Consider the following 24745-nt stretch of genomic DNA (forward strand, 5'->3'; position numbering starts at 1 on the left):
GAGAAGCTTCTAGTCTTGGTGTTAATTTTGTACTGACTTCACTTGGGTCACATATTTATCCTCTAGCCTAGGGTTCCTCAATGTTGGTACCATTGGCATTTAGGGCCAAATCACTCTTTGCTGTGGAAGGCTGTCCTGTGCATTGTAGGATGTTTAACAGCATCCCTGGCCTCCACCCACTAGATACCAGCAGCATGCACTCCTCCAGTGTGATAACCAAAAATGCTTCCAGATGTTGCCAATTGCCAAGCAATGAAAAATTGCTTTTGAGCACCACTGTACTAGCCAATCACTATGGCAGTGGGATATAGAATATGTTGATTTCTCATCTGCGTACAAATTGGAATGGCAGCCTTCGATGACCCAGCTCAGCCACTCTTGTCCCTAAACCCGCAGGAGGATGCCAAATTTAAAAAGGAGGTGGCTCAGGTTTGCTTACCACCATCACTTTATGAAACCCAAATCCGAGTATATTTCTTCCAGTTTGGCACTGTTACAAAATTCAGACTGTCCAGGAGTAAAAAAGACTGGAAATAGCAAAGGCTATGGCTTTGTGGAGTTTGAGTCTGAAGATGTTGCCAAAATAGCTGCTGAAACAATGAACAGCTACCTTTTTGGTAAAAGACTCTTGAAGTGTCCTTTTATACCACCTGAAAAGGTACATGAAAAACTTTTTAGAGAGTGGCATATACCATTTAAAAGGCCATCATATCCAGCAGTGAAATGGTACAATCAGAATCGGTCGCTTCTTTAAAAGCTATGGATGGAGGAGTGGTTTAAAAAGGAGGAAAAATTACTCAGGAGGAGACTGGCTAAAAAGAGAATTGATTATAGTTTCCCCTCATTGGTTAAGGTCTTACATAAAAATGAGGAAAATGCTTCAAACACTGGTCCTCAAAATTCCAGAAAGGTTTTATATAAGAAGAAGACAGCAGCTTCAGTCACTCCTAACACTCCTGAGAAGGCTGTGGATAGCTAGGGTCCCACACCAATTTGTACACCAACATTTTTGGAGAAACAAAAGTCTGAAGTGGCTAAAATGAACGATGATGATAAAGATAATGAAATAGTTTTCAAACAGCCCATATCTGGTGAAAAAGAAGAAACACAAGAGACTCAACCACCTACAAGTTCAAGGAAAAAAAGATGAAGAAAAAAAAAAAAACAGTGATTTTGAATGTATTGTGTATAGTTCTTCTGAAAAGATGATTTTACTGTGGAGACTGATTCTTTATATTTAATGAGATACAGTGGAATGCAACCAATAACAAGATGGTTGGAGAAGAAACTGTCAATTCAAGTCAGTGAGGAGAGCAGTCAGTGACTTTGACTTCCCTTCGCTTGCTGAAATGCAGGGGTGTGTACCAGTTTACAGCAGTCAGGCTTTCGCTGCCTCTTGTCCTGTCTCTAGTTTTCCTTGCAGTTTTCACAGCTGCTTTTAGTTACTCTGACTGGATAGAAGGTCACTATTAACTGCTGGTTTAAGTACTAAACAGTAGCCTCTGTTGTTACCATCAAATAAAGAAAATCTTGCTTGACAACATCTAAATGGTTGTCTGTTAGACCAAGCACATTTAACCCATAAGGTGGCTGAAACTAGAACTTAAATTCTATGGGGAGTGAGAAGGAGGTGTCAGTACTAATAGAGACTCATTTATGTATATATGATCATTTTTACCAAGGTAAATTAGTTTGCAGGGGGCTAGCATGGATAACTGGATGGAATTCCAATTGAGCTATTTCAAATCCTAAAAGATGGTGCTGTTAAAGTGCTGCACTCAATATGCCTGCAAATTTGGAAAACTCACGAGTGGCCACAGGACTGGAAAAGGTCAGTTTTCAATCCAATCCCAAAGAAAGTCAATGCCAAAGAACGTTCAAACTACTGCACAACTGCACTCATCTCACACGCTAGCAAAGGAATGCTCAACAAGCCAGGCTTCAACAGTATGTGAACCATGAACTTCCAGATGCTAAAGCTAGATTTAGAAAAGGCAGAGGAACCAGAGATCAAATTGCCAACACCCACTGGATCATGGAAAAAGCAAGAGAGCTCCAGAAAAACATCTACTTCTGCTTTATTGACTATGTCAAAGCCTTTGACTGTGTGGATCACAATAAACCATGGAAAATTCTGAAAGAGATGGGAATACCAGACCACCTTACCTGCCTCCTGAGAAATCTGTATGCAGGGCAAGAAGCAACATTTAGAACTGGACATGGACCAACAGACTGGTTCCAAATAGGAAAAGGAGTACGTCAAGACTGTTTATTGTCACCCTGCTTATTTAACTTATATGCAGAGTACATCATGTGAAATGCTGGGCTGGATGAAGCACAAGCTGGAATCAAGATTGCTGGGAGAAATATCAATAACCTCAGATACGCAGGTGATACCACCCTTATAGCAGAAAGTGAAGAAGATCTAAAGAGCCTCTTGATGAAAGTGAAAGAGGAGAGTGAAGAAGTTGGCTTAAAATTCGACATTCAAAAACTAAGATCATGGCATCCGGTCCCATCACTTCATGCCAAACAGATGGGGAAACAATGGAAACAGTGAGAGACTTTATTTTTTGGGGCTCCAAAATCACTTCAGATAGTGATTGCAGCCATGAAATTAAAAAACGCTTGCTCCTTGGAAGAAAAGCTATGACCAACCTAGACAGCATATTATAAAGCAGAGACATTACTTTGCCAACAAAGGTCCGTCTAGTCAAGGCTATGGTTTTTCCAGTAGTCATGTATGGATGTGAGCGTTGGACTATAAAGAAAGTTGAGCACCGAAGAACTGATGCTTTTGAACTGTGGTGTTGGAAAAGACTCTTGAGAGTTCCCCGGACTGCAAGGAGATCAAACCAGTCCATCCTAAAGGAGATCAGTCCTTAATATTCATTGGAAGAACTGATGTTGAAGGTGAAACTCCAATACTTCGGCCACCTGATGTGAAGAATTGACTCTTTTGAAAAGACCCTGATGCTGGGAAAGATTGAAGGTGGGAGGAGAAGGGGACGACAGAGGATGAGATGGTTGGATGACATCACCGACTCGATAGACATGAGTTTGAGTAAGGTCTGGGAGTTGGTAAAGGACAGGGAAGCCTGGCATGCTGTAGTCCATGGGGACACAAAGAGTCAAACACAACTGAGCAACTGAGCTGAATTGAAGTGAACGTGGATTAATTAATAACTATCATCTTTTATCAGTATCATCAATCTGGAATTTGGTTTCAAGATTCATGCAGTGACCACCAAATAAACTTCTTCTTTGTTTTTTTGTATGCAAGGGCAACTTGCTATCTGGAAATAAAATTGTTGGGTTTTGCCTTTCAACAATCTTTAGGTTTTTGATGCCTTTGATATGTGCATCAGCTAATTCAGCTTTACCACCAAAAAGAAAAAAAGAATGTGCTGATTTCTTAAAGCAATCAGTCTCTGCTCTGGAACTGGGGGGTGGGGTAAATTTAAGGGTTATCAGTTTTGTGAAAGCAGGAATTCTGTGGAAACAACTACCAAACAGTCACTCCACCTCCTTTGATTCATGTTTCAGTTGTTGTTCAGTCACTCAGTTTTGTCTGACTCCTTGAGAACCCCATGGACTGCAGCATGCCAGGCCTCCCTGTCTTTCACTGTTTCCTGGAGTTTGCTCAAACTCATGTCCATCGAGTCAGTGATGCCATCCAACCATCTCATCCTCTGTTGCCCCTTTCTCCTCCTGCCCTCAATCTTTCCAGTGTCAGGGTCTTTTCCAGTGAGTTCGCTCTTTGCATCAGGTGGCCAAGTATTGGAACTTCAGCTTCAGCATCAGTTCTTCCAATGAGTATTCAGGGTTGATTTCCTTTAGAATTGACTGGTTTGATCTCCTTGCTGTCCAAGGGACTCTCAAGAGTCTTCTCCAACTCCACAGTTCAGAAGTATCAGTTCTTCGGTGTTTAGCCTTCTTTCAGGTCCAACTCTCACATCCATACATGACTACTGGAAAAACCATAGCTTGACTGTAGGGACCTTTATTGGCAAAGTGATGTCTCTGCTTTTTAATACACTGTCTAGGTTTGTTATAGCTTTTTTTCCATGTTTCAGTAGTTTCTATTTTTCATTTCTGAGTAGTATTCCACTATAAGGATATATCACAGTTTGTTTAACCATTTACTTATTGAAGGACATCTGCATTGTGACCAGTTTCTGGCAGCTTTAAATATGGCTGTCATAAACATTTCATGGATAGGTTTTTGTACGGATGTATGTTTTCATTTCCTAAGAAAAATACGTAGAAGTGGAATTATTAGCTCAGATGGTAAAGATGTTTAACTTTATAAGAAACTTTCGCATGGTTTTCAAGAGGCTACATGCAATTTTGCATTTCCAACAATGTCTGAAGCTTCCAGTTCTGCATCCTCACTGGTACTTGGTATTGTCAAGTTTTGTTGTTGCTGTTGTTTTATTTTTATTTTTTGCCATGTTACTAGATGCACAAATGTATCCAATTGAGGTTTTTAAATGCATTTCCCTAATGGCTAATGATTTGACTGTATTTTCGTTTATTTGCCATCTGTATATCCTTTTTGGTGAAATGTTTGTCCTGTGTGTTTTGTCCATTAAAAAAAAATAATTTATTTTATTTTTGGCTGCACTGGGTCCTTCTTTGGCTGCGTGTGGGCTTTCTCTAGTTGTAGTGAGCAGGGACTACACTCTAGTTGTGGTGTGAGGCTTCTCACAGTGGTTGTTTCTCTTATGTGGAGCACAGGCTATAGGGAATGCAGGCTTAGTCGCCTCATGGCATGTGGGATTTTCCTGGATTAGAGATCAAACCAGTGTCCTCTGCATTACAAGGTGGATTCTTAACCACTGGACCATTTTTTACCCTGTTTTACCCATTTTTAAGCTGGAATCAAGATTGCTGGGAGAAATATCAATAACCTCAGATATGCAGATGACACCACCCTTATGGCAGAAAGTGAAGAGGAACTGAAAAGCCTCTTGATGAAAGTGAAAGAGGAGAGTGAAAAAATTGGCTTAAAGCTCAACATTCAGAAAACTAAGATCATGGCATCCGGTCCCATCACTTCATGGCAAATAGATGGGGAAACAGTGGAAACAGTGGCTGACTTTATTTTTCTGGGCTCCAAAATCACTGCAGATGGTGATTGCAGCTGTAAAATTAAAAGACACTTACTCCTTGGAAGGAAAGTTATGACCAACTTAGACAGCATATCAAAAGGTAGAGACATTACTTTGTCAATAAAGGTCCGTCTAGTCAAGGCTATGGTTTTTCCAGTGGTCATGTATGGATGTGAGAGTTGGACTGTGAAGAAAGCTGAGCACCGAAAAATTGATGCTTTTGAACAGTGGTGTTGGAGAAGACTCTTGAGAGTCCCTTAGACTGCAAGGAGATCCAACCAGTCCATCCTAAAGGAGATCAGTCCTGGGTGTTCATTGGAAGGACTGATGTTAAAGTTGAAACTCCAGTATTTTGGCCACCTGATGTGAAGAGCTGACTCATTTGAAAAGACCTTGATGCTGGGAAAGATTGAAGGCAGGATGAGAAGAGGACGACAGAGGATGAGATGGCTGGATGGCATCACCGATTCGATGGACATGGGTTTGGGTGAACTCCAGGAGCTGGTGATGGACAAGGAGGCCTGACGTGCTGCGGTTCATGGGGTCGGAAAAAGTCAGACATGACTGAGCGACTGAACTGAACAACTTGATATACTTCTACCCCAAACCTACAGCTAACACATTATTTAATGGTGAAAGATTTAAAGTTTTCCCTCTAAAATGTAAAATAAGACCAGGATGTCTCCTTTCACCACATCTATTCAATATTGTATTGAGGTCAAGTCTCATACAATAAGGCAAGGAATTCCTAGCAATACATAAAGGAAAAAAGAAAGCACAATCCATAAAAGAAAAAGTGTTTTGACCGGGCTTTATTAAAATTAGAAATTTCTGCGTTGTGAAGGATACAGTTAGAAGAGTGAAAAGTTAAGACATTTGAAAATATCTGACAAAAGATTTTTATCTAGAACATATAGAGAACTTCCAAAAATCAACAGTAAGAAAATAACAAAACAACTCGTCAGTTCAGTTAGTTCAGTCATTCAGTTGTGTCTGACTTTTTGTGACCCCATGAACCGCACCACGCCAGGCCTCTGGAGTTTACCCAAACCCATGTCCATCGAATCGGTGATGCCATCCAGCCATCTCATCCTCTGTCGTCCTCTTCTCATCCTGCCTTCAATCTTTCCCAGCATCAAGGTCTTTTCAAATGAGTCAGCTCTTCACATCAGGTGGCCAAAATACTGGAGTTTCAACTTTAACATCAGTCCTTCCAATGAACACCCAGGACTGATCTCCTTTAGGATGGACTGGTTGGATCTCCTTGCAGTCCAAGGGACTCTCAAGAGTCTTCTCCAACACCACTGTTCAAAAGCATCAATTTTTCGGTGCTCAGCTTTCTTCACAGTCCAACTCTCACATCCATACATGACCATTGGAAAAACCATAGCCTTGACTAGACGGACCTTTATTGACAAAGTAATGTCTCTACCTTTTGATATGCTGTCTAAGTTGGTCATAACTTTCCTTCCAAGGAGTAAGTGTCTTTTAATTTTACAGCTGCAATCACCATCTGCAGTGATTTTGGAGCCCAGAAAAATAAAGTCAGCCACTGTTTCCACTGTTTCCCCATCTATTTGCCATGAAGTGATGGGACCGGATGCCATGATCTTAGTTTTCTGAATGTTGAGCTTTAAGCCAATTTTTTCACTCTCCTCTTTCACTTTCATCAAGAGGCTTTTCAGTTCCTCTTCACTTTCTGCCATAAGGGTGGTGTCATCTGCATATCTGAGGTTATTGATATTTCTCCCAGCAATCTTGACTCCCACTTGTGCTTCATCCAGCCCAGCATTTCTCATGATGTACTCTGTATATAAGTTAAATAAGCAGGGTGACAATATGCAGCCTTGACATACTCCTTTTCCTATTTGGAACCAGTCTGTTGTTCCATGTCCAGTTCTTTTTTTTTTTTTTCCATGTCCAGTTCTAACTGTTGCTTCCTGACCTGCATACAGGTTTCAAACAGGCAGGTCAGGTGGTCTGGTGTTCCCATCTCTTTCAGAATTTTCCATGGTTTATTGTGATCCACACAGTCAAAGACTTTGGCATAGTCAATAAAGCAGAAATAGATGTTTTTCTGGAACTCTCTTGCTTTTTCGATGATCCAGTGGATGTTGGCAATTTGATCTCTGCCTTTTCTAAAACCAGCTTGAACATCTGGAACTTCTCAGTTCACACATTGCTGAAGTCTGGCTTGGAGAATTTTGAGCATTACTTTACTAGCGTGTGAGATGAGTGCAATTGTGTGTTAGTTTGAACATTCTTCGGCATTGCCTTTCTTTGGGATTGGAATGAAAACTGACCTTTTCCAGTCCTGTGGTCACTGGTGAGTTTTCCAAATTTGCTGGCATATTGAGTGCAGCACTTTCACAGCATCATCTTTCAGGATTTGAAATAGCTCAACTGGAATTCCGTCACCTCCACTAGCTTTGTTCGTAGTGATGCTTTCTAAGGCCCACTTGACTTCACATTCCAGGGTGTCTGGCTCTAGGTGAGTGATCACACCATCATGATTATCTGGGTTGTGAAGATCTTTTTTGTACAGTTCTTCTGTGTATTCTTGCCACCTCTTCTTAATATTTTCTGCTTCTGTTAGGTCCCTACCATTTCTGTCCTTTATTGTGCCCATCTTTGCAAGAAAATTTCCCTTGGTATCTCTAATTTTCTTGAAGAGATCTCTAGTGTTTCCCATTCTGTTGCTTTCCTCTATTTCTTTGCATTGATAGCTGAGGAAGGCTTTCTTATCTCTCCTGGCTATTCTTTGGAACTCTCCATTCAAATGGGAATATCTTCCCTTTTCTCCTTTGCTGTTTGCTTCTCTTCTTTTCATAGCTATTTGTAAAGCCTCCTCAGGCAACCATTTTGCCTTTTTGCATTTCTTTTCCACGGGAATGGTCTTGATCCCTGTCTCCTGTACAGTGTCATGAACCTCCGTCCATAGTTTATCAGGCACTCTGTCTATCAGGTCTAGTCCCTTAAATCTATTTCTCACTTCCACTGTATAGTCATAAGGGATTTGATTTATGTCATACCTGAATGGTCTAGTGGTTTTCCCCACTTTCTTCAGTTTAAGTCCGAATTTGGCAATAAGGAGTTCATGATCTGAGCCACAGTCAGCTCCCGGTCTTGTTTTTGCTGACTGTATAGAGCTTCTCCATCTTTGGCTGCAAAGAATATAATCAGTCTGATTTCAGTGTTGACCATCTGGTGATGTCCATGCATAGAGTCTTCTCTTGTGTTGTTGGAAGAGGGTGTTTGCTATGACCAGTGCGTTCTCTTGGCAAAACTCTATTAGCCTTTGCCCTGTTTCATTCCCTACTCCAAGGCCAAATTTGCCTGTTACTCCAGGTGTTTCTTACCTACACTCAAATCCTTGTCTCAGTGTCTGCTTCTGGGGGAACTTCAACTATGACAGGGCTTGTAGGTGTACAGTGGGTGGGTATGAAAAATCATGAGATTGTACTCAGGTACAGTTGAGAAATTTAACTCGTGAAGTTAAATTGCTCAGCTTGGACGTCCATGTTCATTGCAGCTGTGTTCATAATAGCCAAGACATGGAAACAGCCTAAGTATCTGGCACTGGATGAATACACAAAGAAGAAATATTTATAATGCTATATATATGTATATATTATATATAATATGGTATATATACATATTTAAATATTATTCAGTTATGAGAAAGAAGGAAACCTTGCCATTTGTAGCAACAGAAATGGACCTTGAGGTCATTTGTGCTAAGTGAAATAAATCAGACATCAAAAGACAAATACTGCATGATCTCACTTATGTGGGGAATCTAAGAAAGCTGAACTCATAAACAGAGGAGAGTGGTGGTTACCAGGAATTGATGGAGGGGAAAATAATGTGAGAGATATTGGCCAAAGGTTTTCCAGGTGGCTCAGCAGTAAAGAATCTGCCTGCCAATGTAGCAGATGCAGGTTTGATCACTGGGTTGGGAAGATCCCCTGGAGAAGGAAATAGAAACCCACTTCAGTATTCTTGCCTGGGGACAAGAGGGATCCTGGATGGCTAGAGTCCATGGGGTCTCAAAAGTGCTGGACATCACTGACACCTAAAATGTTGATGTTCACTCTTGCCATCTCCTGTTTGATCACTTCCAATTTACCTTGATTCATGGACCTAATATTCCAGGTTCCTATGCAATATTGTTCTTTACAGCTTTGGACTTTACTTTCACCATCAGACACATCCATAACTGGGCGTTGTTTCCACTTTGGCTCAGCCTCTTCGTTCCTTCTGGAGCTATCTCTCTGCTTTTCTCCTGTACTTTGCTGACAAGAGTCTGTATAGTCACAGCTTTGGTTTTTCCAGCAGTCATGTACAGATGTGAGAGCTGGACAATAAAAAATGCTCAGAGCCGAAAAACTGATACCTTCAAACTGTGGTACCGGAGAAGACTCTTGAGAGTCTTCTATTTGATCAAGGAGATCAAACCAGTCAATCTTAAAGGAAATCAAACCTGAATATTCACTGGAAGGACTGATGCTGAAGCTGAAGCTCCAGTATTTTGGCCACCTGATACAAAGAGCCAACTCATTGGAAAAGACCCTGATGCTGAGAAAATTGAAGACAGGAGGAGAAGGGGACGTTGAGGATGAGATGGTTGGATGGCATCACTGACTCAATGGACATGAGTTGGAGCAAACTGCGGGAGTTGGTGACAGACAGAGAAGCCTGGTGTGCTGCAGTCCGTAGGGTTGCAAAGAGTCAGACACACATGAGCAACAGAATAACATCAAAATGATGCACTTCTTCCTTCCCCCTTTGAGAGCGGGGTATAGACGGCACACCTTCCTTGGGGCAGCAGCCTTGTCCAGCACCTGCTGGGCCCTGAGGGTCACTGGGGAGAATGGATGGAGTGAGGTGTGCATTTGGGGCCACCACCCAAAAAAACAAAGTGTCGTTAAGTCCTTTTCCCACTTGTTTTTGCAGTTAGATCCTGTGGGCTGGGGAAGCAGACCCTGAGGTCTCCAGTTTCCAGGAGGGAAAAGCCCTGCAGGGTGTTTCCAGCCTGAGCCCTGGGGGGCTCGTTAGTATTTGGAGACCCGCCCGGGACAGCATCTCCAGGGACCCCCTGTATAACAGGACCCTGGCCCTCAGCCCCTCCTCTCTCAGGCAGTAAGCAGAGAGTGATGTTGGCAGGCACCGCAGGAGCCTCCCTTGGCCATGGTGAGTGTGGATTCAGGGCCCCTGCCTGGCTGGAGAAGCCACACCACAACCCTGGCGGGCATGCATGGGCATGTAAGCAGACAGCAGAAGGAGGGTGGGGCTAACGCATGCACTAAGGGTGCAAAATGCACACACATGTGCCCTGCAAGTGGCAGGCATGCACACGCACACACACAAATACAGAAGCTTCATGGGCACAAATGCACACACACTCATAGAGGGTCATTGAGTGGTGAGGGCTCAGTGGTGACGGGGGAGCAGTTCCAGTATTGAGGAGGCTTCCTGGTAGAAAAGGAAAGAGTCCAGATCTCAGTCCTCTGTGTTCCTCGGCTCTCACCCTCACCATAGGGGTGGCATGGGCATGCCCCTGAGCTCAGGACTTTGTTGTTTTGTTGTTTTTTCATCACTAAGTCGTGTCTGGCTCTTTTTGACCCCATGGACTGTAGCCCTCCAGGCTCCTCTGTCCATGGGACTTTCCAGGCAAGAATACTGGAGTGGGTTGCCATTTCCTTCTCCATGGGATCTTCCCGACCCAGGGACTGAACCTTTGTCTCCTGCACTGGCAGGTGGGTTCCTTACCATCTGAACCTCCTGTGGAGTCCTAAGCTCAGAACTTTCTGGGTCCCCACTTTCCCATGAAACAAGCAACTCGCTTGGAGATCTGTCCATGGGTGCAACTGCCACGGGTTCCAGGTAGGCAAATAAGACAATGTCTAGCCCTGTAACCTGACCTCCTTTTGGCCAGGCACTCTCACTTGATATAATTGGAAAACAGACTTTGGACATGTTGAGGCAAATTCAAAGTCACAGCTTCTCAGCTGTTGCAGGGTTAAGTTGCAGCTATGTTCAGGGACTCTGCCTTTAAAAAAAAAAATTATTTGTTTACGGCTCTGCTGGGTCTTCGATGTGTTACGCAGGCTCTCTCTCTTATTGCAGCAAGTGGGGGCTACTCTTTGTTGTGGTGCTTGGACTTCTCACTGTTGTGGAGCACAGGCTCTAGTTGCAAGGGCTTCAGTACTTGCAACACTCAGACTCAGTAGTTGCGGCTCCTGGGCTTAGCTGCTCCACAGCATATGGGATCTTCCAGGAAGAGGAGTTGAACCCGTGTTCCCTGCATTGGCAGGCAGATTCTTATCCACCATGCCACCACAGAAATTGCAGGTCTTCCAGAAAGAAGTAAGAGTAGACCCGGGTGGCTTGCTTGTTTCGGCTTGGCAAAGATCCCAAATCCACCCTTGAAAGAAACTAGGAAATCAGTCAAGAAAATGCATGGGGTAGAGGCAACATCCCACGCAAAGCCTGCTCTGTGCTTAGAACAGTAACTGCAGGAGAAACAGGGAGGTAGGGGGAGAGGTTGAAAGGGAGGAAGGAGGTGAGGGCAAGGCAATAACTGAGCGTGTCTTGTGAGTCACAGTGAGGACCCTGACTTTTACACCAAGTGCCGTGGGAACTGCGGGGGATTCTCAGCAGAGGAGAGACATGACCTGACTGAGGGGTTCCCGGGTGCCCTCTGGCAGCTGTGGGAGACCAGAATGTGCGGGACAGGGGTGAGAGCCAGGAGATCCAGGACGAGGTGGCTGAGCTCGTCCCACTGACGGATGATGAGTGTGGGCCATGGAGGTGGTGAGAAGTGGCCGATCCTGGACAGAGGTGCAGGTGGAGCCCGCAGAATTTCCTGGCAGGTTAGATGAGGGTGTGGGAGAAAGAGGAGGGTGAAGGGGCTGGCAAAGCTGTATCAGGCGGGCAGGGAGGGACCAGTCCAGCCAGGAGCAGAGGGGACTCTGTTTATCTCAGGGAATGCCAGGGAGGACACAGGCTGAGCCGGGTGGGGTCATGCGGACAGCTGGCAGGCACCTCTCCATCCTCACCATGGAGGTGGCATCTGCCCAGTTCTGAGGGAAGCAAGAGCAAAGACTGCGGTCGCTGCCAAGCTGGGACAAGCCACTCTGGCCCATCCCTAACCCTCAAGGTGAGATCTGAAAACAAAGAGGAGAAAAACATTCCAGAGCAACTGAACATTGAACATAAACAAGTTCTTTTCTTTCACCTTCTTTTTAATAGTTTCTTTACCATGGTGATTTAGTTCCTAGTGTACAACAATGTGAACAGCCATAGGTATGCATATATCCCCCTTTTTTAGATTTCCTCCCCATTTAGGTCACCACAGAGCACTGAGTCGAGTTCTCTATGCTATACAGCAGGCTCTCATTTGCCTATTTTATACATGCGTGCCAGGTCACTTCAGTCAAGTCCGACCCTTTGTGACCCTATGGACTGTAGCCTGCCAAGTTCCTCTGTCCATGGGATTCTCCAGGCAAGAATACTGGAGTGGGTTGCCATGCCCTCCTCCAGGGGATCTTCCCAACCCAGGATCCAACCTGTGTCTCCTGCATTGGTGAGAGGGTTCTTTACCACTAGTGCCACCTGGAAAGCCCATTTTATACATGGTAGTGTTTACATGTCAATCCCAATCTCCCAACTCAACCCATCTCTCCTTCCCCACCTACTGTCCATAAACTTGTTCTCCTCATCTGTGTCTCCATTTCTGCTTTGCAAATAGGTTCATCTATACAATTTTTCTAGATTCCACATATATGTTAATGTACAATGTTTTTCTTTCTGACATTTCGCTCTGTATGACCGTCTGTAGGTCCATCCACATGTCTGCAGATGGCACAATTTCTTTCCCCCTTTTCATGGCCAAGTAATATTCCATTGTATATATGTGCCACATCTTCCCATCCACTCCTCTGTGGATGGACATCCAGGCTGCCTCCATGTCTTGGCTAATGTAGACAGTGCAGCAATAAACACTGAGGTGCATGTAGCGTTTGGAATTATGGTTTTCTCTGGGTATATGTCCAGAGGTGCAGACAGTAAAGAATCTGTCTGCAATGCAGGAGATCTGGGTTGGGTCCCTGGGTTAGGAAGATCCCCCGGATAGGGGCATGGCAACCCACTCCAGTATTCCTTCGTGGAGAGTCCCCATGGACAGAGGAATCTGGTGGGCTATCGTCCCTGGGGTCGGAAAGAGTCAGATAAGACTGAGCAAGTATGAGCGATTAAGCACAGCACAGCACATGGGCTTCCAAGGCAGCTCAGACAGTAAAGAATCTGCCTGCAATGTAGGAGACCTGGGTTAGATCCCTGGGTTGGAAAGACCCCCTGGAGAAGGGAATGGCAACCCACTTCAGTATTGCCTGGAGAATTCCGTGGACAGAGAAGCCTGGTAGCTACAGTCCATGGGGTCACAAAGAGTTGGACACAACCGAGCGACTGACACTTTCATTTTCACTTTCATGGTAGTTCTATCAACAAGCCCTTTTCTGACTGTCTTATGTAAAATTGCAGCCTCTTCAGACCTCTCAATTACCCCCTAAATTTTCTGCTTTCTCTTTTTCTGTAGCACTAACTTCCAGTATAGAATCTCACGTATTTAGTCATCAAGTTTGTTGCTTATTTCCTGATTCACTTCCCTAGAGCCTTTTGCTCCTCCCAAGCTGGGATCTCTGTCTAGTTCCCTGCTATGTCCTCCATGCTGAGAGCAATGCCTGGCAGAGAACTGTTGCTCCATGAATGTGTATAGCATGGAAGGTGAGCCTGCAAAACTCACAGCAGCCCTTAAAGGACAGCCTCCGGAGACAGACTCCTGGCTTCAAATCTTGGTACCACTACTCTAAACAGTGATCCCGTCTATGTTCTGCTTCCCCAGCAGTGCAAAGCCAAGAATAGTAATCCTAGCTATCCTTGCCAGGAGCCTGAGACCAAAGGATTCTTAACATTGGTCAGAGAATCTTATTATTATCTGTGATCTCAGAGGATCAATTTTCACTATGACAGATGATGCTCAGAGGGAGAAAGCCAGCTACCCAGGCTCACACTGCTCCTAGTTAGTGAAGGTGCCTGCATTCAAATCCAGCCCTGTCTGATTCCAGAGCTCAATCTTGTTGTCTTAGTACATTACTGTCTTGAGCACAAGATTTGTGCTTTATGTAATGGGAATTTTGGTCAGGTAGTGACCTCCCCATCACTGGAGGCATGCATGTAGAGGCTGGCTAATTTAGCTAGAGGAGACTTCTACACTGAGTGTGTATTGAGGGATGTTTCCTTCCCAGTTGCCCTCTTTATGAGGCCCAAGAAAAGCTGATGTTCCTGGAGAAAGCGTGTGTTAATACCATGAAAGACCCCTTCCTATAGGACAATTACAGCAGGGAGTCCATCAACCTGGTCTTAACTTCTCTCTCTAAAAAGCATCACCTCACTCTGGAACATTTGTCTAATGCCCTTAGATGCCCACACATACTTCCTATGATCTTCCAAAAAGGTCCACCTCATGGCTTGCCCAGGATAAAGAATCTGCCTGTCAATGCAGGAGACACAAGAGACTCAGATTTGATGCAACAGACAAGGATTTGATCCCTGGGTCAGGAAGATCCCCTGGAGGAGGAAATGGCAACCCACTCCAGTATTCTTGCCTGGAACATTCCATGGACAGAGGAGCCTGGTGGGCTATAGTCCACAGGGTCACAAAAAGTAGGACATGACTGAGGGACTGAATATACATGGTTTGCTAGGGAGCCAAGTCACCTACTTATTTGCAGTTTTTACTAGACGTTTTCTCCTCAGATCGTATATTGAAAATGTTCACCACAAATGGTGTTAGCATATTTTGAGTTCCAAAGGGAACCTCTTTATCTCTATCCCTGTGTGTTAGTTGCTCAATCGTGTCCAACTCTTTGTGACCCCAAAGACTGTATCTCGCCAGGCTCCTCTGTCCATGGAATTCTTCAGCCAAGAATACTGGAGTGGGTTGCCATTCCCTTCTCCAGGGGATCTTCCTGACCTAGGGATAGAACCCAGGCTTCCTGCATTGCAGGCAGATTCCTTGCTATCTGAGCTTTGGGTTTCAAAGGGAACCTCTTTATCTCTACCCTTAGCTCCTTTTTTTTCTGAACCAGATTGATTAAACTTCTTTAAGAACAATAAAAATACTTACCCAGAGGAAAAAGAATCCCTCTAAAAATTTTTATTTCTTCTATTTACAAAAATCCCCACTTGATGCAGAAAAATTGGGACATACAAAAAAGAAGGGAAAACACACGCGTGTGTAGTAAGTCAATTGAGATCCAACTGTTTTGTTTCCTGTTTCTCAGCAAACACATACATGAAGATTCTTCTCTTGTCATCAATTATTCTCAAAGACGTGACTTTAATGATGATCCATCTTCTCGTCTATTAAAGTTTTAGCTCTTTCCCCCCTTAATGATTTGTAAAGGCATTTTATTAAACACTTAGGTTTTTCTTTCTCTTTTTTTAAACTTTAAATAACGCTACTATGAACATCCTTGTACCTGAAAGTCAGAGAATTTCTTTTTTTAAGAAATATTCATTTATTTGGCTGTGCTGGGTCTTAGTTGCAGCACGTGGGATCTTTGATCTTTGTTGTGGAATTGTGGAATCCTTAGTTGAGGCATCTAGTTGTCTGACCAGGAACAGAACCTGGGCCCCCTGCCTTGGAAGTGAGGAGTTTTACCCACTGGACCACCAGGGAAGTCCCATATAATTTTTTCTTTTATTTAAATTATATGTTTGTTTATTTATTTGGGGGCTCTGCTGGGTCTTCATTGCTGTGCACAGGTTTTTCTCTAGTTGTGGCAAGTGGGGGCTACTCTCTAGGTGCCATGTGCAGACTCTAGGCCACCTGGGCTCCAGTAGTTGAGGAACATGGGCTTAGTTGCTCTGTGGCATGTGGGATCTTCCCGGACTAGGGATGGAACCCAAGTCCACTGTACTGGCAGGCGATTCTTAACCACTGGACCACCAGGGAAATTCCCCAGATAATTTATTTCTGAGAAAATATTTAGAAGGAGAATTATAGAACCAAAATAAGATTTCAGATATATAAACAAATTGTATTCTCCTACAACCAACAATGCAAAGAGGTCAAGGGCCTAGTTTTACTCACACTCGTTATTGTGAGAGCACCCACCTCTCATTTTCTTCTTCAATCTTTGCCAATTTGATAAATTAAAAAAATGCTGTTTAGGTCTTCTGCCCATTTTTTGAGTGGATCGTTTGTTTTTCTTGAAATTGAGCTGTATGAGCTGTTTGTGTATTTTGGAAATAAAGCTCTTGTCAGTTTCATCGTTGCAAATATTTTCTCCCATTCTATAGGTTGTCTTTTTGTTTATGATTTGCTCTGCAAAAGAGGAACTGAAGATTTTTTAGAGTCACAACCTCTTCTAGTTTGTTATTTGCCTATACATTTGTTTTAATTTAACAATGTTTTGTGATATTCAGAAATTACACTTTTTCAGTGGTCATAATCCAATTACTTTTTTCTCTGTGAAGTCTTCCAGGTAATCGAATTTCTATAAGTCTCACTATATAAGGGCCCTGATGTTCTTTCTGATTTAGTTTAGTTTGCAATAAAGGATCCTTTTGCAGACACATGCTCTGGGTATCTCTGTCCAGTGTACCTTTTCATAGATCTAGATTCCTTCTGATTCCCCATCCCTGCACAGCACAGCATGTGGGATCTTATTCCCCAGATCAAGGGATTGAACCGGAGCCCCTGAATTGGCAGAGGCTAGACTGCCAGGGAAGTCCCCTAGATCTAGATTTCTTAAGTGGAGTCTGAGATTCTTAAGTTGGAATTTCATTTTGCTTTAGTTTTTGAAGATTTCAAGTCAGGCTTTGCTTTTTTTTTTTTTTTTTTCATAGTGTGAATTCCTCAAAGGACCTCATTGGAATTTTCCTAAGTGGAATATTCTTTTAGTTTTGTTTGTGCTGGATCAGGAGTTGGCAAACTATAGTGTGCACGTGTCCTTGAGTGCTCAGTCATGTCCGACTCTTTGCAACCCTGTGGACTGTAGCCTACCAGACTCCTTTGTCCAGGGAATTTTCCAGGGAAGAATACTGGAGTGGGTTGCCATTTCCTACTCTAGGGGATCTTCCTGACCAGGGATCGAATCCCTATCTGCTGTGTCTGCAGCAGGTGGTTTCTTTACCACTGTGCCACCTGGGAAATCCAGCAAACTATAGTCAGAGGGCCAAATCTGGCCGCCTGCCTGTTTTTGTAAATAAAGTTTTATTGAAACGTTCAGGGACACTCGTGTGTACATTGTCCATGGCTGCTTTCACACTAGATGGACAGAGTTCAGCAGTCATAACAGAGATTGCACAACCCAAATGGGCTAAACTATTCACTCTCTGGTCCTTTGCAGAAAACGTTCGCACCCCTGTGCTTGATCAACATGACTGCCTGCTTCCTGGTTTTCCTTTCTTCATGAAAAACGGGCAACCATTCCTCACTGTCTTTTGCACCTATTAAGTTCTCCGATGGTCCTGAATAGTCTTTTTTTTATGAGGCGATCAAGCACATTTTTGTTGCTTTTCGCTACTTATATATCTTTAGAACTAAAATTTAAAGTGTATTTTTCACAAATTAAAATTTCAACAAACTTCTAAAACATTTAAAGAATCATTCTCAATTTCTCTTGACCAATTGCTGCAGATAAGTGATTTCAGCGGCGCAGCTATTTCTTCTCTTCTAAGAGTCATTGAAATGGCAACCCACTCTAGTATTCTTGCCTGGAGAATTCCATGGACAGAGGAGCCTGGCGGGTGAAAGTCCATGTCGCAGAGTCGGACACGACCGAGCAACTTTCTCTTCACTTCACTTCGAGGGTCACTGGCTTGCAGATTACCCCAAATGCCACTAGAGGGCGCATAAATCAGCCCCCATCTCTCCAGTACCCCCAGTCTTGGGAGTCTCTTGAGTTGTTTTGGAAATGTGCTTCCCTCCAGACGAATTAACTCTTGATAAGCAGGGAAAGATTACATTAGGACTATTCTCCAAATGAGTGCAAAATACTCAGAAACATTCCAATATAGATTATATGCATTTTCTGGGCTTGTAAGTTAATTGATTATAAAATAATAAAACTATCACCAATCCAGTAATTAATTTTTTTTCTATTTATTTATGGCAGTGCTGAGTTTTTTTCATTGCTGCTTTTTCTGGTTGCATGGAGCAAGGGCTACTCTCCAGCTGCAGTGTGTGGGCTTCCCTTGGTGGTCGCTTCTCTTGTTTCAGAGAACAGGCTCTAGGGCATGCAGGCTTCAGTAGTTGTAGTGCACGGGCTTAGCTGCCTCATGGCATGTGGAATCCTTCTGGACTAGGGATCGAACCTGTGTTCCCTGCGTTGGCAGGCAAATTCTTAACCACTGGACCACGAGGGAAATCCCAGGATTTTTACTAATACTTCATTATTTGAATTAAAATGCTCAAAAATTTTACAGGAATCTGGTGATTTAGTGGTTAGGACTCTGTACTTCCACAACAGGGGACATGGGTTTGATCTCTGGTACAGGAACTAAGATCCTGAATGCTGTGAAGCACAGCAAAAAAAAAAAGAAAGTCAATAATTTCAGAATTATTTTCCATTTAATTAACACAGAAGTATTTATCAGCACAAGGCCTGGATCCGAAATACTGATAGGTGGCCCATGAAATTGTGTAAATTTCTAAGATCAGAAGAAATAAATACGCTCTTATGGTGAGAATTATATTCATCTTTACATCAATACAGTCCTAAAATTGTAAAAATTTTGAAGTTTTATAAAATTGACATAAATTAAAAGATTGGCTTTATTTCATTTGACAAATGAAATTTTATTTAAATAAAAATTAGAAATAAAATTTGCATAAAAATAAAAGACAATTTTTTTCTTGGGCCATGTCTCATGGCTTGCAGAATCTTAGTTCTTAACCTAGGGATTGAACCTGTGTCTTTTGCAATGGAATCAAGCAGTCCTAATCATTGGGCAGCCAGGGAATTCCTCCCCCTTTTAAAAAATAATTTTCAGGAGTTCCCTGGTAGTCCAGTGGTTAGAACTTGGTGCTTTTACTGCTGAGGGTCTCAGGTTTAATCCTGGTTGAGAAACTAGGATCCCACAAGCCTCAAGGCTTGGCCAACCCCACCCTCCCCTCAAAAGCAATTTTTATGGAGGAAGGCAAAAGTGCTGAGGGACCGTGGAAGACATTATATAGCCTGGGGTGTCAAATTTTTTAGAAGTATTACTTTGATCATTTCAGATATCAATGTTACAGGCTTTGCCTTTCTTGGGTATCCTTTTCACACAGATAGTAGAGGATTCTGTAAATTCCTAGCCCACATCCCCTTGGCCACAATTTCCTGTCTTACCTGTCAGACTGAATTCCCTGTACGTGTGGCAGGTGTGGGAGTCCCGGAGATTAATGCTTCCTGGTAGAACCTCTTGAGTAAGATGATTGGGCATTGATGGATAAACAGCGCAGTTCTCTCACCACCCCTCAAGGACCTCCAGGTGGGATTAAATTGTAGTAATGCTCCTGAAGAAAGTCACTGGCCACCTGGCTGTACAAGGATTGAGTCACAGACCACTGCAGTCACTGATCTTCAACACACCCTGAAAGGAGTTCAGTGTGGGGATCAGGAATGAAATTCTTAGTGCTCTGGGAAAACTGGCAGAACAGCCCATCAGATAATTAGATTTTCGGGAGAGATTTTCATGAGCCCAATTTCTTGCATCACCGACTCAATGGACATGAACTTGAACAAACTCTGGGAGATGGTGAAGGACAGGGGAGCTTGGTGTGCTGCAGTCCATGGGGTCACAGAGTCGGATACAACTTAGTGACTGAACAACAGAGTTTCTTACATCTTCCCAAAGTTAGAAAAGCACTAAAATCAATAAAATATCTGCTCCTTGTGACTAGCAGCAACCTTCTACTGAGGTGCATGCTTGATTGCATTTCCCACTTCTCCAAAATCTGACTCCCCTGCACACTCCCTCCCACCCACAACCCTCACCCCACTTCCAAGCAGTTGCTCAGAGCTCTCTGAGAGGCTGTCTCCCAAGCTTTGAAGCGTTAGTCACTCAGTCATGTCTGACTCTTTGCGACTCCATGGGCTATAGCCTGCCAGGCTCTTTTGTTCATGGAATTCTCCTGGCAAGAATACTGGAGTGGGTAGCCATTCCCTTTTGCAGGGGATCTTACCCACTCAGGGGTCGAACCTGGGTCTCCCGCATTGCAGGCAGATTCTTTACTGTCTGAGCCACCAGGGCAGCCCTCTCTCAAGCTTCAGTGCTTAGTAAGTCCCCAAATAAAACTGAACCTAACAGCTCTCCTGTTGTGTGTTTTCATTTCAGTCAACATCTTGATAATACACTTTTTTTTTTCCATTTATTTTTATTAGTTGGAGGCTAATTACAATATTGTAGTGGGTTTTGTCATACATTGACATGAATCAGCCATGGATTTACATGTATTCCCCATCCCGATCCCCCCTCCCACCTCCCTCTCCACCCTATTCCTCTGGGTCTTCCCAGTGCACCAGGCCCGAGCACTTGTCTCATGCATCCAACCTGGGCTGGTGATCTGTTTCACTATAGATAATATACATGTTTCGATGCTGTTCTCTCGAAACATCCCACCCTCGCCTTCTCCCACAGAGTCCAAAAGTCTGTTCTGTACATCTGTGTCGATAATACACTTCTTATGGTCTGTCTCCCTTCACCACTCCACCTCCCATGTATTTGGAGATGACGTTGCAGATAAATTACTTGCTTTTGAATCCTTTCCTCAGGATCTGTTTCTAGTGGAATTCAGACTAACGCCCTGAAGTTCTTACCCCCTCTCCCTGCCCCAAATATTGTAATTTACTCCTTATAAGGTTCTTGTGATTTTCTTAAAAAAAATTTTTTTTAATTAAGGACATTTTTTTTGCTTTATTTTGTTAAAAATAATCCCCCCCGCCTTGTTTTTGGCCGTGTGGGGCATGCGGGATCTAATTCTCTGATGAGGGATCAAATCTGTGCTGCAGTGGAAACATGATGTCTTAATCACTGGACACTCAGGGACGTCCCTCTTTTCTTTTTTTAATTGAAATATATTTGATTGTGTAAGTTTAAGGTGGATTGTAAATATGATTACTCTTGTAGCCAGGCTTCCTAGGTGGTGCTAGTGGTAAAGAACCCGCCTGCCAATGCAGGAGATGTGAGAGATGTGGGTTCAAAGTTGGGAAGATGCCCTGGAGAAGGAAGTGGTAAAACTCTCCAGTATTCTTGCCTGAAGAATCCCATGGACTGAGTAGCCTGCAGTGCTGCAGTCCACAGGGTTGCAAAGAGTCGAACATTACTGAAGCGACTTAGCATGGATGCACCATTGTAGCCATAGCAGCATCTCTTATCATGTCACAGAATTATCGTTTCTTTTTTATGGTGGGAATAATTAAGATCTGAGCTTCCCTGACAATGCAGGAGACCTGGGTTCAACCCCTGGGTTGGGAAGTTTCCCTGGAGAAGGAAATGGAAACCCGCTACAGTATTCTTGCCTGGGAAATCGCAGGGACAGAGAAGCCTGGTAGGCTACCGTCCAAAAGGTCACAAAAGAGTGAGACACAACTTCTCAACTAAACAACAATTAAGATATAGTCTCAAAAAAAAAAAAAAAAGATCTAATCTCTTAGCAACTTTGATGTTTATATACACAATGGTCTATATTCACTGTGCTATGCATTAGATCTCTAGGACTTATTTCCTGATAGTTACAAGTTTGTATACTTAAACATCATCTCTCCAATTCCCCATCCAACCCCTGGTAATGACGATTTTACTATTTATCCCTAACTCCCACCCTTTTATATATATATATATATATTTTTTTTTTTTTTTAAGTTTGACTTTTATATTCTACAAATAAGTGAGGTCATACAGTGTTTTTCTTGCTCTATCTGATATCACACTTAGCATTATGTCCTCAAAGTCCATTCATATTGTCAAATGGGGGAATATTTCCTTCTTTCTCATCTCTGAATCATATTCTGACGTGTATATGTACCAATCTTCCTTTTTCATTCATCCGTTAATGAGCACCCAAGTTATTTCCATATCTGTGATTTTCTTGTCTATTGCAGAGCTGCTAGCCGTGTGATATTAGGAAAACCATGACCTCATTTCTTGTTTATTTATGTTTACTATTTATTTATTTGGCTGCATTGGATCTTAGTTGCAGCACGCGGAATCTTCATTGCTGTGTGGGGGCTCAGTAGTTGCTGTCTGCCAGCTCTCCAGTTGTGTGGCTGGGACTCCAGAGTTCTGGGGCTCAGAAGTTGCCTCGCACCACTCATGGGCTTAGCTGCTGCCCAGCATGTGGGATCTTATTTTCCCAACCAGCGATGACAACTGTGTCCCCTACATTGCAAGGCGGATTCTTAACTACTGGACTACCAGGGAAGTCCCACAATTGCCTCATTTCTGTCCCTCTTTCCTTTTTTTTTTTTTGTGTAAAACAGGGATGATTATCCTTTCTTACTGCCACATGATGTTTAGCAGAGCCTTACTGAACTGTCCTTCTCCATTGCCTCTGCCTTCTCCTCTCAGGTTCCTGAGAAGCAGCAGGAAAATGCCACCTGGCTGGTGACAGAATTTTTGCTGGTGGGTTTCTCCAACCTCCCAGACCTGAGGACCACCCTCTTTGCAGTGTTCTTCCTCACGTACCTGGTTACCCTCAGCGGCAACGTCACCATCATCACCGTCATCCATGCCGACCGGACCCTGCACACTCCCATGTACCGCTTCCTGGCGGTGCTGTCCCTCTCCGAGACCTGCTACACGCTGGTCACCATCCCCAACATGCTGGCTCGTCTGTGGATGGAGAACCAGGCCATCTCCATCTCTGGCTGTCGGGCTCAGATGTTCTTCTTCCTGGGCCTGGGATGCAGTCACTGCTTCCTCCTGACTCTAATGGGTTACGACCGCTACGTGGCCATCTGCCATCCTCTGCGCTATCCGGTGATCATGAGACCCACGGTTTGCCTCGGTCTGGGAGCCCTGGTTTTCTGCTCCGGTTTCTCGGTGGCCTCGATCGAGACTAGCCTGATCTTCTCCTCGCGCTTCTGCCGCAGCAACCGGGTGGAGCACTTCTTCTGCGACATCGCCCCGGTCCTGAAGCTCAGTTGCGCGGAGAGTGCCAGCAAAGCGCTGGCCATCTTCTTCCTGAGTGTTCTCGTGGTGTTAATCTCCTTCCTCCTCATCCTCCTCTCCTACGCCTTCATCGTGGCCGCCCTCCTGAGGATCCCCTCGGCCGCTGGCCGGAGCAAAGCCTTCTCCACCTGCGCCGCCCACCTCACCGTGGTCGTCGTGCATTTTGGCTGCGCCTCCATCATCTACCTGAGGCCCGAGTCTGGAGGAAGCCCGGGCCAGGACCGCCTGGTGGCTGTGTTCTACACGGTGGTGACGCCGCTACTGAACCCGGTGGTATACACTTTGCGCAATAAGGAGGTGAGGGTGGCTCTGAGGAGGATCCTGGCCCGAAGCCGCGTAATTTTAAAATAAGCTCTCCCTGGGACTTTTCTGGTGACCCAGTGGCTAAGACACAAGCACTCCCTATTCAGAGCGCCCGGGTTCCATCCCTGGTCAGGGAACTAGATCGCACATTACATCAACCAAGAGTTCATTTTGAGCTGTGGTGCTGGAGAAGACTCTTGAGAGTCCCTTGGACAGCAAGAAGATCAAACCAGTCCATCCTAAAGGAAATCAACCCTGAATATTCATTGGAAGGACTGATACTGAAGCTGAAGCTTCAGTACTTTGAGAACTTGATGCAAATAGCTGACTCATTGGAAAAGACCCTGATGCTAGGAAAGATTGAATACAGGAGGAGAAGGGGACAACAGAGGGTGAGATGGTTGGATGGCATCACCAACTCAAGGGACATGAGTTTCAGCAAGCTCTGGGAGATGGTGGAGGACAGGGAAGCTTGGTGTGCTGCAGTCCATGGCATCGCTAAGAGTGACTAAGCAAAAAAACCAAAAACAAAAACAACAACAATTCTGCATGCTGCAACTAAAGACCTGGTACCACCAAAAAAATAAATAAATAAGATAAAAAACACAAAACACTCTCTCTACATTTCCCCTCTAGCTTTTTCATGAACATGTGCCCCACCAGATACTCAGTTTCTCCGCCACTCAACTCCCCAGACTGGAAAACAGGTTACTCCCATAACCTGAAATGAAATAGTCTAGGTGAGGCAGTTCACAAACAGTGCCTGGGACCCAGCAGAAACTCCATAAAAAGCTGTCTTTCCCCTTCATCTTCAATTACAATTTAAAAAGTTGTGATATGAGAGGCAGGCAGTATTAACAAGAGGAGGGTTTCTTTGTCTTGTAAATATCTTGGTGCTGAAAGATCTGAAGGCATTTTCTTAGCCAGGCAGAACTGGGAGAAGTTCTGCAAATGTCCATAAGTGGCAGAAGTGCCACTCTGCTCAGCGTCATACAACGAGCACACACTCCTCAGACGCAGAGCATCCTCTCTGAGGTCATAGCTTAATGAATCATCTGTTCACAGCATCCTGTTCCAACTGTCCTTTGAACTCTGGACAGGTT

The 24745-nt window shown here is 43.9% G+C and overlaps 1 protein-coding gene and 1 pseudogene across 1 annotated transcript; both read left to right on the forward strand.

The window, feature by feature from the left end:
- The first annotated feature begins 345 nt into the window (after nucleotides 1–345).
- LOC133061207 (MKI67 FHA domain-interacting nucleolar phosphoprotein-like) lies at nucleotides 346–1150 on the forward strand (annotated as a pseudogene).
- A 10771-nt stretch (nucleotides 1151–11921) lies between these two features.
- Nucleotides 11922–23690, forward strand: LOC133061573 (olfactory receptor 10T2-like). Its single transcript, XM_061149549.1, has 2 exons — nucleotides 11922–11930; nucleotides 22737–23690. The coding sequence occupies exons 1-2, from the start codon at nucleotides 11922–11924 to the stop codon at nucleotides 23688–23690; spliced, it is 963 nt and encodes a 320-aa protein (XP_061005532.1).
- The last annotated feature ends 1055 nt before the right edge of the window (nucleotides 23691–24745 follow it).

This window comes from Dama dama, chromosome 9 (genome assembly GCF_033118175.1).
Source record: "Dama dama isolate Ldn47 chromosome 9, ASM3311817v1, whole genome shotgun sequence".
NCBI lineage: Eukaryota > Metazoa > Chordata > Mammalia > Artiodactyla > Cervidae > Dama > Dama dama.